We start from the raw sequence: 15,631 nt of genomic DNA, 5'->3' as shown, positions 1-15,631 counted from the left end.
GAACCCCCTGCCCAGGTAATAAGCACTTATTGAGCACCTACTGTTTGCTCAGCCCTCTACTCCATCATTTGCATAATGATCAGGGGAACAAGTCATATGACAGTGGCCATGAAGCTACTCGTGCATTTGACGGGCTGCTAGGTTAAGTACACGCTTCTGCGATGTTGAGAAGGAGTTAATCCATACTCCTCTATGAGTGTGACTCATGTTTCCATGACTAAATAGTTGCTTGGAAAGCCAGGGGTCTTTCCAGCACCGGCATCTGAGACATTTCATCATCAGCATGGCTCCCAACAGTTATAACACAGCAGTGAAATGTTTACACATTCTGCCCTCAAATGCATATTCTGAGACGGCTGTTTCCTGAAGGGAGAACTTAAAAAGAGTCGACAGCTGCAGTCTGGAGGAGCTATGGAGCCGATGAGGTCAGGGCCGAGGGGGGTATCCCTCCACGGCGTCCCTCCTCATCACGTCTCAGCATTCTTTCCAGCCCACATCAGCTTCTCCACCAACTGGGGAAAGCAGCCAATTGCTCATAAAGGTGCACAGGCATTTCCCCAATTAAGTGTGGGAGGCAATTCTTAAAGCCACCAGCTGCCCTTGCAGCTTCGTCATGGCCTCCCCAATACTCATATTACCAGCCAAGTGGCTGGATACCCCCAGGGCTCATGGATGGCTATTTCCAGCATCTTGAAACTGAGAACAGAGGAAGCTTGAAAGCACTGTGGGGAGTTCACTTGGTTATTGACAAATTCACATGAGTGCCATGGGATGGAGTCATCAGGTACCAAGTGATTTCCAAACACCCACAACTTCGAGCTGACAAGGTACTCTTCCACAAAAACACAGCCTGGAGGTGTCGAGCTGAGTTGGCTCCTGGGGTGGGAGGGGTCTCCTTCTTTAGAGATCTTTAACATCTGGGTCAACCTCGGACACCTGGGTGGGCACCATCACCCCTCGGCATGCTGGGGTCTAATCCTGCCTGCAAGCCTGGGGGAGGGCACGTTTGGGGAGCCTTGCCCAAGCCCTCCCTCAGCTCCTGCACAACCGAAAATGAAAGGCAAGCCGAGCAGGCTGGGCCACCTGGGGAATATTCCACTCTTGCTGAACAGAGAGAGAATGGAAAGTTTACGTTCAGAATGAACTCCTGTCTCCTCTGGAACACATGTCAGCACTGTAGACACAGGCATTCATTTAGCAGTAAAGAAAATTGAACGGGACACAGACTCAGTTCACAGCTGCCAGAGCTTTCTATTCTCCACTCAGGAGTGGGGGCGGGGGGTGGTATAGATGATATGGGCCCCAAAGTTTGGCCAAGGTCCTTCCTCCTCCTCCTCAGGCTCACCTTTCTATGCTGGGGGGGAAGTCTGGTTCCCAGGCACGCATCAGCATACACACCGCAAGCCCACCCCACCTCCCATCATCATGGCCGTGATGCCGTTACTGATGGGGGACGCGTGCTCAACACCACAGGCAATGTTTATTGAATCCTCACAACACTCTAAGCAAGGTATTCTTACCACTCTTACTTTTCTAATGGGAAAACTGAGGCCCAGAGACACTAAGCAACTTGTTAGAGGTCACTTAGCTGGTAAATGCCAGAGCCAGGGTTTGACCTGCTTTTGGGTAATCCAGGAGCCCAAGCTCCTAACCACTAGGCTGTCTCTCAAACATCCCAACTCAACTGCTCAGGGCCTTGACTAGCTTCTTGGTAAAGCTTTCATCTCCAGGAGGGGTACGTGGTGGTGTAGGGCAATGGCTTCATGAGCAGCTCCTCACAGATCCTCAGGGGAAAACATGCCTGCTGATTGGGCTGGTTGTCACCTACCCTCCGTTCCTTTCTACTCTTCTCCATCTTGTTTGCTGCCCAGACAGGCTGACCACTGTGAAATGCATCATTCAGGCTCCCTTGTCCTCATGCAACCAGCTGCCAGGAGGTTGCTGAGGGAGGCTGTAGCACCTAGACGCCCCCTTGCCATGCCTCTGACCCCAGCAGCATGTGGTTGTCCTGTGCCCCTCGTCCTAGGGTCTCCCGGGTCATGCCCTCCCCTAGTCACCCTCTTCCTCAAGCACCCCCAGGTCTGCAGTGATAAACATCAAAAGGTCTTATCACCCCTTTGTATCATCACCCTTTCCTTGTCCCTTAATCCTGCCCACACCTCTGCAAATAATCTTAAATTCCTTTCCGTCAAACCCTTTGCCAATGGTCTCCTGCTGGAATCCTGACCGATATGATTAATTTAGAAAAGTTGACAAATGTACTTAGGTGGGTCTTTACCCATGAGTTTGTTCAGTTCTCCACGGGGCAGGGCTTGGAAGGCTTCATTGGTAGGAGCGAAGACTGTGTAGACTCCTTCCCGGTTGAGGGTCTCGGTCAACCCTGCAGACTGGATGGCGGCCACCAGCATGCTGTGGATACACACACGGAACATGTCACCTGCCGGTGGGCGCAGGGGGTCATCATGTGCCCAAATCCCACACCACTATGGGCAGGTGGAGCCCACAGCATTGGCATTCATACCCTTGTTGGGTTTTGTACAAACAGGGAGCAATCCCAGTCTGCATCTCCTCTCCATGAATGCAAAGCTCAGTGAAAAGCCGTAAGTCATCAGCCAGAGGGGGAAGGAGGAAGGGAGAGGTCAGAGCAGGACTGACCTACAGACTGATCGAGCCACAAGGGCCCTGGGGGATGTGATTCTTGGGGCTGGGGGTGTGGCAAAGGGTGGGTGGTCTCCCAGGTTCTTATGCAGGTGGCTGAACTCGGTGGCAGGAACCACTTGATGTCACGGCACCCAGTGGTGAGTCAACGGGTCAGAAATGGAGGGAGCAAGGCAAGGAAACAGAGCGCTGCAGGGAGTCTGGGAAGGAGAGGCCAGGAAACTGCCAGGGCCTGGAAGCTGACGCTTCACAGGGCAACTCCTTACGGGCACAGGGCCAGGCATGCTCGGCTTCCCTGGCAGAAGTGGGAAGCTTTCCTTGAACTTGGGAATAAAAGGGCAGCCCCTCCCTGTCCCCATGGACTTGAAGAATACCCTCCAGAAGCAACCCTTCTCAACCTAAGCTTTCAAGGTGACCCTCATCCTTTCTGAATCCCTGGCCAGGGAGGTCACATCAGTGCATGGCCAGTGTTCATTAAACCTCTGAGGGTGGGAAGCTTGACAGACAACTGGCACCCAGCGTCCTGCCCTAGCATGACCATGCGGCAGAAATCCCCTGGGGACAGGGCCAGTTACCTGAAACGATTGTCCCCCTTTAGGACGTCCATGACAGTCCCCATTGGAGGGGTCAGCATCCGGTCCATGGTGAACAGGGTCCCGTATCTCCCCCTCTTGTCATGGGCTGCGATGCAGCTGTTCTCAATGCACAGGCTCTGTAAAAGGGGCAGAGAAAGGCCAGGTTACCCGCTACCCAAAGCAGGGGCCTCCCGATTTGTTCAGGGCATATGGTGGTGGCTTCATCCACAGAGATCAGTGAATATATATGGGGTGCAGCCTTAAGACTAGGATAAAAGGATGTGCTTTCTCCAAGAAAGAAAAAAATAAAAATGGTGTTCCTTAAGGTAAGAAGAGCCATCGAGGCCCCAAGAAATTTACAGACAGGGTTAATCATGAGATTATTATGTGACACGAGAGGGCCATTGACAGTGATCAAATGAAGTGACAGTCTACTGATCTGAACAAATGACAACCATCTTTAGCCAAATGGTGCAGGCTGGTCCTGAGCAAGGGCTGTTGTATTGTACTTCCTGTTTGCTATGCCAGGGTAATAGGTGGGTTTGAAGAGAGAGAAGAAACAGTTGAAGAGAGAAGAGAAGCTTTTGGATCAAGGAGGGCTGTATGGTTAGTTCAGGTGACTTCTCTTCACAAAAGCTAAGAAGGATCCAAACCCTCCACACCTCCTCCCTTTGTTCATCACTCTGGGGTCAGGTGGACAGCTGCTTACCCAGCCAGGCCAGTCAGATGTGCAATTCATTCCCAAAGGCCTCCACAAAAGGGGGTTAGACACATTTGGCAAAACCCCATTTTGATACTTTGATATCAGATAGTCTTTCTAAAATTCATTCCTTCCTTATTAGAAACTAGTTCTCAGGCAAGCTCCTACTTATTAAGCACTTTTTTGTTTTTTTAAACACTAATATAACTTCCATTGCTTGGAGCTGAGATAAAGAAACAGCGTGATTTAGGACCCAGAATTTACATTACGATAAACGAAAACTCTCAGTTTCCTGCCGCCCAGAGTGTCCAGGGTCTGTCCGTGGTACAGATACTTGGAGGCCAGCTGATCTTTAATCATGTGGTTCAGAAGCAAATTCTTTGTCCGGGCATTAATCGGAGGGGTTCCATCTGCAAGAGAAGGCGTGGTCAGGTCCAGAAACTAACTCTGGAAATGAAGAGAATCAGAGACCATGCAGCAGAAAGCCTGATCCCCCTTTTGGAAGTGGAGACTGAGAAATCCGGCAAGGCTGCCAATATTCCTTAACATCTGGCATCTTCTGAGAATTAAAAAAAAAAAAAAAAAAAGTTCGAGCTCATCAAGTGTGTTTGGAATTTTGCCCTAAGAGGGAAGGGAAGGCCTGGACACAACTTGGCCCTTCTCTGCCTTCTCCATGGCCATGGTTCAGCTGTATCCTCACTATGACCTCCCGACTGTCACAGTGGCAATCGACCTTGCAAAGAGAATGACAAGGGAGCACTCTGCTTTCCCGACAGACGGACACTTCAATTCCGAGGACCAGATCCCCACATGCATCCTCTGCTCTGCCAAATGAAACAGCAGTGCCTCTTCACTTTCTGGTGAAGTCACATCTGCTTTCGGCTGAGCTGGTTGGAAGCACGAACGGTCCATGGGGAGCTATAAATCTGGCAGGGTGCCACGGAGGTGACAGCAGAGGGGCGGCTGCCCCCAGGGACACATGTGCCAGGCTGCCTTCCCCATGATACCTTTGAAGACAGAATTCATGGGGGCCAGGAGGGTCAACCGCTCATTTCCGGAGAGATGAGAGCTGAGGCCAGCTTGTCGGAAAAGGTCAATGGCTGTGGAAACATCGGAGTCTGCAGCCAACTCAAATAGCGTCTTGGCTACAAGGAAGGAGAAAGTGGGTTCAAAAGTTAAAAGTACTGTTTTCATTTACCATTCATCCACCCCAGAGTATGACATACATCAGCAGGAATGTCATCTCTTGAGTCAACAACCCCTCTAAAACACTGCTGGGGCACAGAAGGTTTGTGACATCAGGGGAATGGTCCCCCAGAAAACCTTGCTTGATGGGGAAGTGCAATGAGGCTCGGGTGGGCAGGGGGCCTCTGTCCCAGCTCTTGGTCAGGGTCTTGTCTGCTGCTGGGGAGGAAGAAAGCACATGGTCTGTGCCATGGCTTCTGAAGAGCTGACAATGCCAGTGACCACACCCATGGAAAGCTTTCTTCTGGGTTGGTTTTTCCTCTGTGAAATCCTTTCATTTCTTAGGAGTAGAACTCCCTGGAAATCCAAGATGGCACAAAGATGCTGAATGGAACCCAAGCCAAAGTCCACTCATCCTTTTCTCCCTGGGCCAGTGACCCTAGGATGCTTGGGCACAACTGAGAAAGCAAACGCTCTGAGGTCAGCAAATGGCCTTCTGTGCCCAACCAGAACAGGCAGAGCTTCTGAAAGGCTCCTGTGGTTGAGCCTCCCTAGACACTTTCCATGGCTCTCCCCGGCTCACAAGATAAAGCCTGGACTCCCAAGCCTGCAGCTCTAGATTCTTCACAATCTGGCAAAACCTGCCAGGTACCCAGGCCATCTCTCCTGGGATGCTGTGAGCCAGGTGCAGGCAGGGAAACAGCTCCCAAGATCCCTGAATTCCCCTAGGCACACCACCATGGGTGGCACAGGGGACAGAGGACCGGACAGGCCAAGGCCCCCGAGGCATGGCTCACCTGAGTCAGGGATGAGCAGCTCGTCGATGAAGTGGATCACCCCGTTGGTGGCCAGGACGTCTTTATTGGAGATGATGGGTTTCCCGTTGATTGTGAGCATGTCCCCGCTGCAGCCCACCTCCAGTGTGGTGCCCTCCAGGGTCTCCAAGGACAACCCTGCCACAATGGCTTCGGCACACATGGCCGATTTCAGGATGTGGTTGTTGAGCAGATCTGGGGGCCGAACAGGACACAGGTCAAGTCAGTACCAGCCAGGCTGACCTCAGGTGTCACCTCGCTGCCTGCCCACAACTGGGAGGATTCCATCATCTCTGAGGCTAACAATCAGATGAGCCTGGGGCACCACACAGACTGGATCCTTCTCCTCCTCACTTCCTAGCCTAGCCTCTAAAACTAGCCAGGGCTCTGTGGTCAGACTGCCTGAGTTCGAATCTCACCTCAGCCACTTAGCAGCTGTGGGACCCGGGGCGAGTCACTGAGTCTCTCTGAGTCTCAACTTCCTCACTGGTCAACAGGAAGCATGCACAGCATTCATCTCTTTGGGCTGGTGTAAGGATGACATGAAGCTAAATCTAAGCACCCAGCACAGTGCCTGACGACAGAGTATATGCCTAACAAATGCTAGTGATTAGGTGGCGCTAGTGGTAAAGAACTCATCTCCAAAGGCAGGAGAGGTAAGAGACGTGGATTTGATCCCTGGGTCAGGAAGATCTGCTGAATGAGGGCATGGCAACCCACTCCAGTATTCTTGCCTGGAGAATTCTGTGGACAGAGGAGCCTGACGGGCTGCAGTCCACAGGGTCACAAGGGTCGGATGTGATGGAAGCAACTTAGCCCACAGCACGCACCTGAACTTCAGGGTGAATTCTCTTATGTGTATCTGAACCACCCGGATGGAAAACCTCAAATGTGTTTACCGTGGGATTTTTTTTATCTACTGATCTTTCATAAAAATGAAGTGTGGTAGGAAAAGATGAAAAACTGTAGCATGTGAAAGTTCTGAATCATCTGAAGATCTTGTTTGTGTTTATTTGAACCCAATTCCCTGGTGGCTCAGACAGTAAAGAGTCTGCCTGCAATGTGGAAGCCCCGGGTTTGATCCCTGGGTCACAAAGATCCCCAGGAAACGGGCATGGCAACCCACCACAGTATTTCTGCTTGGAAAATCCCATGGACAGAGGAGCCTAGCAGGCTACAGTCCATGGAGTTGCAAAGAGTCAGACACGACTGAATGACAATCACAAACACAAGGGTCTGCTTAGTTGCTGTGGTCTGCGAGAGGTTGGGGGTGGTGATCAGCAAGCCATGGTCTCTGCTGCCCCACTCACCCCACCAGTAAATCAAAAATAGAATCGTGCTTGTTCAAGTGCCGCTTTGGCATTAGGGCAGGGGCTGGGGGTGCTGAGGCTACAAGGAACGGTGGAGGGAGATGTGGCCAGCCCCTGCCAGGCAGAGCTCGTTCCAGGACTGGGGGTCATGGGGGCCCTCTGTCTTGTGTTCTCAACACAGAGGCAAGTTTCAATGTGTCCTGAGTGTGGGAACCAAAACCACAGTGTCACACACAGGAGGAAGCTCTGAGACCCAGCACAAGTGCTGAAGGCCAAGAAGACCAGCACGGACCCGTTTCAGCCGGTGAGGAAGACAAAGGACTGCAATACTGCTATGGGAACTAGGCCTTGGGGATTGAGTTTCTCCAGAAAGGAAGGGAAGGCTAGGGTGGGGTGGGGGCACATGACGAGAGGGTGAGCCAGGCCAAGGCTGGAAGCCAGTCTGCCAATGGGCACACCACCCCAGGGCCACTCCTCACCTGTCTGCTAGCCCGCTAATAACCAGCCTTCTGTAAGGTGGACCAGGACTGCCTGCCTTGGCACTTGCCACCACAGCCCCTCACACGGGCCCTGGCTTTGAGCAGTTTCCTGAGCAGGAAAAGGCAGGAGTGCAAAGGGGATAAACCTGGGGAGTTTTCTCACTTTATAAGAAGGTGTTCTGATACAAAAATAAAAAGGTACTTGGTACAAAACATGTTTTAGGGGGAAAACAGTTCTAAATAAAAAGCTAAAATGCTGCGCTGCACCCAAGTCCCATCTCCTAGGAAGCCTTCAGGACCCTCAGGTTGCGGGAGCCACCCCACCCCCACCCCCACCCCCCCGCCATCCTCATCCCTGTGACCTTGGGAGCATCTCCATCAATGCACTCAGCACATCAGATTCCAATGACCTGCTTTTAAGCCGTCACACCAACTAGGCTTAACCTTCCCTGACCTGGACCGCATTCACTTTGGCAGCCTGGATTCCTGGCCCCACAATGTCTGGACACAACAGCTCCCCATCTGTGCTTTCAGAAATGTGCCCTTTTCCATCCCTATAGAGCTGCAAGGAGAACGTTTTACATTTATGGGGTGTCTGAAATGCATTAGGTGTTTTATACAGCACATTTCAAAGGTGGGTTTAAATAGATTCAAAAGAAGTGAAGTCATCCCTGGATTATATTTGGGAGGAGCAAGTGTGGTTGGAGGGTTGGGGTACACAGGGGACTGGGGGCCTACTTCCCTTTGCAGGGAACTCGGGGACCCACAGGCAGCGTCTTAGGAGTCCTGGAGTTGGGGAAGGGTGGCAGAGCCTGGCCTCCCCTTCTAACCTCCCACACAAGCTTGGTCCTTCACCCTCCTCTAGGAGTAACCAATGCTCCACCTAACTTACCAGCCTGAGAAGGTGAGGAAGGATGAAGAATGAAGACGAAGCAAAGAAGAATCAAGAGCTGACTGTTACTGGTTTTTAATTATAATTTTGGACTATCCCTGAGGCCCTTGGCCAGACACAGGAAGAATTCAAGGGTCAGCATGATGATTCCATTTCAAAGATGCCAGGACAGACCACCCCCTCCCCACATCTCCAAGCTGCTGCCCACGCTGGCAGCCTTGCCCTGGCTTTGATCATCTGAGCCTTTAACTCTTCCTGACTCTGGCCAGACCTTACTTTGGACCTCCAGCAATGCATCCTTCCTCAGCCCAGCTGTCCCCCTAGACAAGGCTGCTGGACTCCTTATTGGCCCCTCTGACCAGGGTTCTGCTCTGACCTCTGTGGAAACAGGGCCAGCTGGGAGCAATGGGACAGGATGACAGGTGGCACGTCTACTTGGACAAGAACCAGCCTGGGGCTCAGTCTGCCTACTCTAATGAGGCAGCAGCAGCAGCTCCGGGGTGCTCACCTCTCAGGGCCTCTGGGTCCCCCAGGATCCGGTTCAGGGTCTCAGCAGGGATCTTCTCGAAGGCCTCATTGGTCGGGGCCAAGAGTGTGTACTGGCCATCACCTTCGAGCAGGGTGTTGAGCCCTGATGCAGCCACGGCAGCCTGTGGGCAGAGAGCAGATGGTGCGTTCCCTGAGGGCTCTGGGAATCTCCGCACACTAGAGGCACACGAGGTCTCACCAGTGCCCCTCTGGAGGGCTCCCGGCTTTTGCAGAAGCCCCAGATGTAAAGACCGAACCAGGGCTCATTTCTCCCCATCCCTCCGGTGAGCTCTGCCCACTCTGGTCATCCTTGGCTGCTGCCCTCTTTTCCTCCTTTCCAACCCTGGGCCTTGGACCTGCAGCATTCCCTCTGCCCTTCCCTTGCTTTTCTGACTCCTATTCCTTCTTTGGGCTTTGACTGAAATGTCATTTCTCTAGATGGTCAGCTTGGCATTGCCCTCCATCCCTACCCCAGCCTGCCCCGCCTACTACCCCCTGATGAAAACAAGTACCTTTCTATTAGACACACTTGCACAGCTTGCTGTCCTCATGTTGCAATTCAGTCGTTGGGTGATGATTATTTGTGTGAGCTCTGTTAGCGTAAGGATGACATAACTCCTTCTCTACAGAGCAAGCAGATGGCTCTTCTAAAAGCATCCTACTGCTATCAGGATAAGCCACAGTCCTCGCTCAGTCTCCAAGGCCCCACAGGGTTTGGCCCCTCCAGCCTGGCCGCTCCTACCTTACCTGTTGGCTCCCTAGTGCTCTTCACTCAGTCCTGCAGGCCTCCTTGCTCGCCCTGCTTCTGAGCCTTACTTCCCCTCTCCCTTCTACCAACTTAGCTTTTGTCCCCATGTCTCATATAACTGGCCATTTCCAATGTTCAGGCCTCAGCTCAAAAGTCACCTCTTCCAGACAGACCTTCCTGGACCAACTAGACCCTATGGGTCTCCCCTGCTCACCACTCACCGCCTGACTTCACAGCACTTAGCACCATCTGTGACGGCCTTGTCTGTTTCTTGTCTGTGTCCCCCAAGAATGTAAATGCCAGTGAAGACAGAACTTTGACTTATTCTCCTCTATTCCTCTGAACACACTAGGGAAGTAGCAGGGGCTTAATGAGTACATGTCAGCAGAAGGAAAGACGGGTATTAAGGAGAGCCAAAGGGAAGAAGAAAGCAAGGAATATTTGCAAAACCTGAACAGTAAGAGGAGGTTACTCAGTGGGGACCAGCCGCCGCTAATCAAAAGCTGTGCCACCAAGTCTGTGGGAACAGCAGCCCCCTGCAGACCCCCAACCTTTGAGTGACCCAGAAGGAAGGCAGGGGAAGAGGGTGGACAGTGAGGTCCCCAGGAACCCCCAGAGCCTCCTCCTGAGTTTACTCAAGTGCCAGCCCAGCCTGGGGGTGTTTGTCTCTCTGTGTTGGAGATCTCCAGGGGAGGAACCACCCCACTCCCACTTGGCATCCTTTGTGGTCAGGAAGTTGTCCTTGAATCAGGGCAAAAACCCTGACGGGGCAGCCTGTGCTAACTTCCTCTGGGCAGCTGTGGCTAAGAGGAACGCCCGCCTGCCACCACAGCTGTTAGATAAATGTCTGCTGGCAGCAGGGCCGGAGCAGCGTTCTGGGACCCAGAGCAGGCAGAAGCCAAGCCAGATGTCAGTTCCCAGGCTCCCATGTCTATACTCGTGGCCTCTCTGCTGGTCTGGGCTCCAAGGAAACAGGGGGTATGAATGGAACAAGGATCCCGTGGTGGGGACATGTGATCCAGAAGACCATGCAGCCTGAAAGGCCATTTCTCTAGTCCCACAGGTAAACACCAGCATCTGGCAGGAGGAGCTTCCCACTCCGGAACACATAATGCATTCCCAGGCTGCAGAACTGCTGCAGCCACGATCTTGGAACTTTCCAGGGGAGTCAAGGAAAAGAAACTTTACAAGGGAGAAGTCCGGCAGGGGAATGTTCCCAGCACAAGATTATGATGTCTTCCTATGGTCAACCTGACCGCCTGATTAGTGAATTCACCATGTTTATAGGCAACCAGTCCATTCTGAAGGAGATCAGCCATGGGATTTCTTTGGAAGGAATGATGCTAAAGCTGAAACTCCAGTACTTTGGCCACCTCATTCAAAGAGTTGACTCATTGGAAAAGACTCTGATGCTGGAAGGGATTGGGGGCAAGAGGAGAAGGGGACGACAGAAGATGAGATGGCTGGATGGCATCACTGACTCGATGGACGTGAGTCTGAGTGAACTCTGGGAGTTGATGATGGACAGGGAGGCCTGGCGTGCTGCAATTCATGGGGTCACAAAGAGTCGGACACGACTGAGCGACTGATCTGATCTGATCTGATCTGATGGGCATCAGAGGAACTTGCTCCATGGTCACCTAAATGCCCATGAGCATAGAGACATGCTCCACCTCTCCCACAGAAGAAGGCCCTCATGGGAGGCGGTGTATCCCCAGGCCTTCCCCCGCCCAGAGGTAGTCCCTTACCCGCAGGGTCTCGAAGGTGTCCTCGATTTCAATGATCTGCTGGATGTTGTTGGTGACGGTGGAGATGACCTTATCAATGAGATGCACCACACCATTGGTTGCGTGGTGGTCCGCTTTCAGCAGGCGGGCACAGTTGACGGTCACGATCTGCCCAGAAAACGAGTGAGCGTGAGCGGTTAACACCCTGGAGGCACAGCCTGTGAGCCCCAGGAAGGGAAACCACAGGACAGAATGTGGAGAAGCAGGTGTAGGAGGCAGAAGACTGTCCATAGGTGACCCCGCCTGGAGGACACGACCCCAGAAACCCGCCCACACATGCACCAGATGCGGCTCAGGGTGGGCACGGGGCAGAGCCGTGGAAGCAGGACTCCCTACCCCGTTGGGATAGTGGTGGATCTGGATGTTGGAATTCTGGTACATGGAGGTGAGGGCCATGCCGTGTTTTAGCTCGTCTGTGAGCACCCGTCTGTCCACCATGTGATAGCGGAGGGCGTTGAGCAGCTCGATGTTGACGTTGCTCACCAGGGAGTCCAGCACTTCCTAGGAGGAGGGTCAGCGTGGCCATGAGGGGGCTGCAGGCCCCACACTCAACAGATGGGTCCCTGCCACCCTGGGAAAGGTGCCCCGGGGACTTCCATTTCTCCAGAGCCCTCTCCTCTGTGAACACTGAGACCTGTCTGGCCACTTAAGTGGATGGAGCGTTGGGAGCCGCCTGGGGAGGCATATTTTAGCTCAAGTGTCATGGCTTTATCTGAGGGCTTAAGGAAGATGTGTCCTGAGATGGTAGAAACCACCACAGAGTCTCAGTAAGACGGTCCCCAGGATGAAAGCCCTGGGCATAAGAAGGTCATCTCACAGCTGGCAAGGAGGACCAGGCCTCGTTGCTGGGGGCGAAGATGGTGAAGCTGCCAGGTCCTTCCATCTCGGGCCTCAGCTTCTCTGTGCGGTCCGTGTACAGCTGAGTGGTGGTCGCACCGACAACTCCCAGGGTCTCGTACAGGTTAGAGAGTGGCAGGGCTGCAGAGGCAGACGGTAGAGCAGGGATGGCCTGTGGGACTTCCCCGGCCAGATCACACCCTTCCTCATCTGAGCACACCCACTGGAGGAGGCCAGACACAGCCTGCTATGGGGAACCGGAGAGGCCAGTCACCTGCTTCTTAGAGCAACTCCACAGCCAAGGGCTTCCCTATGTGAGCTCAAGGGATCAGTCATGTTTAACTACAGCAGAGCAAAGCTTTTGTTCATAGACAATCAGATAACACAGGTAGGAACACACACCAGAAACAGATAGCCCAATTACAAGCTAGTCTTAGGGACTTATCTAGTTGTTTTTGAAACTGGTTCCCTAATGGCTTCCACTGGAATGAAAGAAATCTCAGAAGTGCTGTGGGTATTTCCAAGTAATAAAATGTTGTTTCCTGAAATAGCCTGAAGCTCTGGAGGACCTTCCTCTCACACCCAGAGTTTCTCCTGTTCCTTTTAAAGGAGCTGAAACTAAGGCCCTGAGGCACTCCCCCACCCAGTTCCTTCTCTTCCCCATCCCACGCTTCCCGCCTGTCCTGCTACTCAGTAAGAAGGCCATGGCCCCTGTCCATGCCACCCTCTTTGTGACCTTGGTACCAACGAAATCACCCCCTATCTCCTAAACCTCAATCTCACACTCTCAACTAATGAACTAGCAAAGATTTCCAAGTTAAAAAAAAAATCTTCCTAGCACAGTCCCCAGAGGTGTGCAGGACCAAAGGAAAGGATCTGATTTCACACAGGTGAATTCACAGGTACCACACTGTTTGTGGGCCCCGATGGCCACTCATGGTACCCTTGGCTGACTCTGGGAAGGCCAGCCTGCTACTCCCATCCCTACAAGCTCCAATGGGCCAGGTTCCGACAGTTAGGTGGGGTGGCCTGATGTGCCCAGCCCAGCCGGAGGCCTGGCCTGCCCTGTCTGCTCTCCAGCAGGGCTGCTCAGCAATGCTAGATGTATTTAGAATCTCTTGCAGCCAGAAACAACAAAGGCAGGAGCCTGTGCCTGGTGTGGAGGGCACAGGCAGGTCAGGACCAGAGTATGTTCCCCCAGCGTGTTAAGGAGGTCAGCTTGCACAGGAAGGACAGCGTGGGAAACTTGCTGTTTCCAGCCTTCATCCTCTGGACCCCCATTCAGACTCTGCTGCCCCTCACGTGGGTGCTCCTCTTTCCCTCCCTCCTCCCCTCCATCTGCGCCAACAGGCAAGGCTTATTCACCTGCAGGACAGCCCTTCTCTCCCGGGACCTTCTCATATCCAGGACAGCACTCGTAGCTGATGACTCTGCAATGAAGACACGCACATGTATTAGGCAGGGCTTCCCTCCCTTCTCGTGTCATTGGTCCTCGCTCTGGGAAGGGACATGATGCGGTGAGCACATAGCCTGCTCCTGGAGGAGATCACATGCTCGGTCATCTCTCACCTCTCGTCAGCAAGGAGCTTGTCACACCTCCTCGGCTTTGCACATGGTGCCAGCGATACGGTCACTCACAGTCATGCAGCTGGGATACAGCCAGAGGACTGCGGCAGCATATTCACAGTGGCAGTACACGTCCTCACCTGAAACTTATCTCCAGCATAATCCACGAGGAACCCAGTAGGAAGAACTGCTGAGAGGCAGCAGGAAGGAGCAGGAGGAGCTCCGGAGCTTTCTGGTTCTGAGTCCGCCACTAACTAACCAACCCAGGCCTCGCCAGCCAGTCCTGTCTCCTCTCTGGGCCTCAGTTTCCTCATCTGTAAGATGTAGACATGTACCGTGTGATGGTCATTGAACTAAATAGCCCATGAACTTCTAGCTCTCTGACTTAGTAACCAAGAAGGGTAGCATATTTATGATCAAGTCTTATTCCATCTTCAACCAAACTTTACAATAAAAACAAAGCTCTTTAAGATGCTTACTGTTTCCTTAAATTAAAAACAAAATTTTAATCAACGAAAATCTTTATACGGTTTCAAAATCTACAAAGGGTTCAATAGTAAAGTGTTCCCCATCCCCCCTCATCCCTCAATCTTCCTTCCAGGAGGCAACTGATATTGCCAGTTTGTGAGATTCTTTGTATTTGGATGAACAAGACTGGCAGTTTATAGTTTTAAACTTTGATGTCACCTGACATTAAAACTTAGACCAGCCCATCATGGCTTACTCACCACCTTCTGGAGGTCTGAAACGTAAAGCTTCAGTCAACCCAACATCCCAGGGAAACCCAAAAGACTGAGGATTTCAAAGAGCAACACAAGGAAGTGTTCCAAGAAAGACTAGCTTCACATCAAAACCCCCTGTCCCATCGAAGGCCACTCCTGCACCAACGCTGTGAGCACAGACTCTTCCTTGGCAACCCTGGGACCTGAAGCCAACAGCCATGTCCAGCCACTTCCTTTCTTGCCATTTGTCCTTCAGGACAGGAGAGAACACAGCCTTGAGTCACAGTGGGCTTACTACAGAACTGCTCACCACAGCCTCTCACAGGCTGTTTAATGACATAGATAGAAGAGAAGCAGGCAGATGGGGCAGAAGTTTGGGCTTTGGGGGTAGGAGGGAGCAGGTGCTACTCTCAATGAGCCGAGAAATTCTCCTCTCACTAATTCCACTGGAGTTGTCTCGAGGAAGCCCTGGGAGTCATGTGAACATGAAGCCTGGTTCATCTGTCATCCAGGGGGCTGTCTCAGAGACAGATGAGGATACTCAGGCTGCCAGGGAGCTACAGGTGTCACTGTGCCAGAAACAAGCTCCTAGGACATTCCTGAGGAGCGACATCACACGCTGTCTTCTCTGCCCTTCTTTCTCCATCCTTCTGACTCCTTCTTCTCCACTTTTCTCTCAGCCCTCCTCCCATCCCATTCCTCTTGAACCTTTCAGCCCTGCTTAAAAGGGTGAAACAGGCTAGTGGTCTCAGGACTGATCTCGACTGACTCACAGTTTTATTTTTGGAAACCAGTCATCTTCTGCAACAAAAGTGAGATCTGATTGCCT

The 15,631-nt window shown here is 52.4% G+C and overlaps 1 protein-coding gene across 1 annotated transcript in view; it reads right to left on the bottom strand.

Annotated features, from left to right (window-relative positions):
• TGFBI (transforming growth factor beta induced) overlaps positions 1-15,631 on the bottom strand; it is a 33,657-nt gene that overhangs the window by 4,508 nt on the left and 13,518 nt on the right. Inside the window, exons 3-12 of the mRNA XM_086413640.1 lie at positions 13,880-13,944; positions 12,495-12,655; positions 12,014-12,178; positions 11,639-11,785; positions 9,123-9,264; positions 5,916-6,128; positions 4,941-5,078; positions 4,198-4,343; positions 3,234-3,370; positions 2,279-2,409 (exon numbers count right to left, since the gene is read on the bottom strand). Of these exons, the coding sequence (XP_086269766.1) occupies positions 2,279-2,409; positions 3,234-3,370; positions 4,198-4,343; positions 4,941-5,078; positions 5,916-6,128; positions 9,123-9,264; positions 11,639-11,785; positions 12,014-12,178; positions 12,495-12,655; positions 13,880-13,944 (1,445 nt within the window). The remainder of the gene's footprint in view (positions 1-2,278; positions 2,410-3,233; positions 3,371-4,197; positions 4,344-4,940; positions 5,079-5,915; positions 6,129-9,122; positions 9,265-11,638; positions 11,786-12,013; positions 12,179-12,494; positions 12,656-13,879; positions 13,945-15,631) is intronic.

The sequence above is a fragment of the Bos grunniens genome, chromosome 7 (genome assembly GCF_055505025.1).
Source record: "Bos grunniens cultivar Pamir isolate PY7600 chromosome 7, Bosgru_T2T1.0, whole genome shotgun sequence".
NCBI classification, from domain to species: domain Eukaryota; kingdom Metazoa; phylum Chordata; class Mammalia; order Artiodactyla; family Bovidae; genus Bos; species Bos grunniens.
This window is presented reverse-complemented; position numbering and strand designations above follow the sequence as displayed.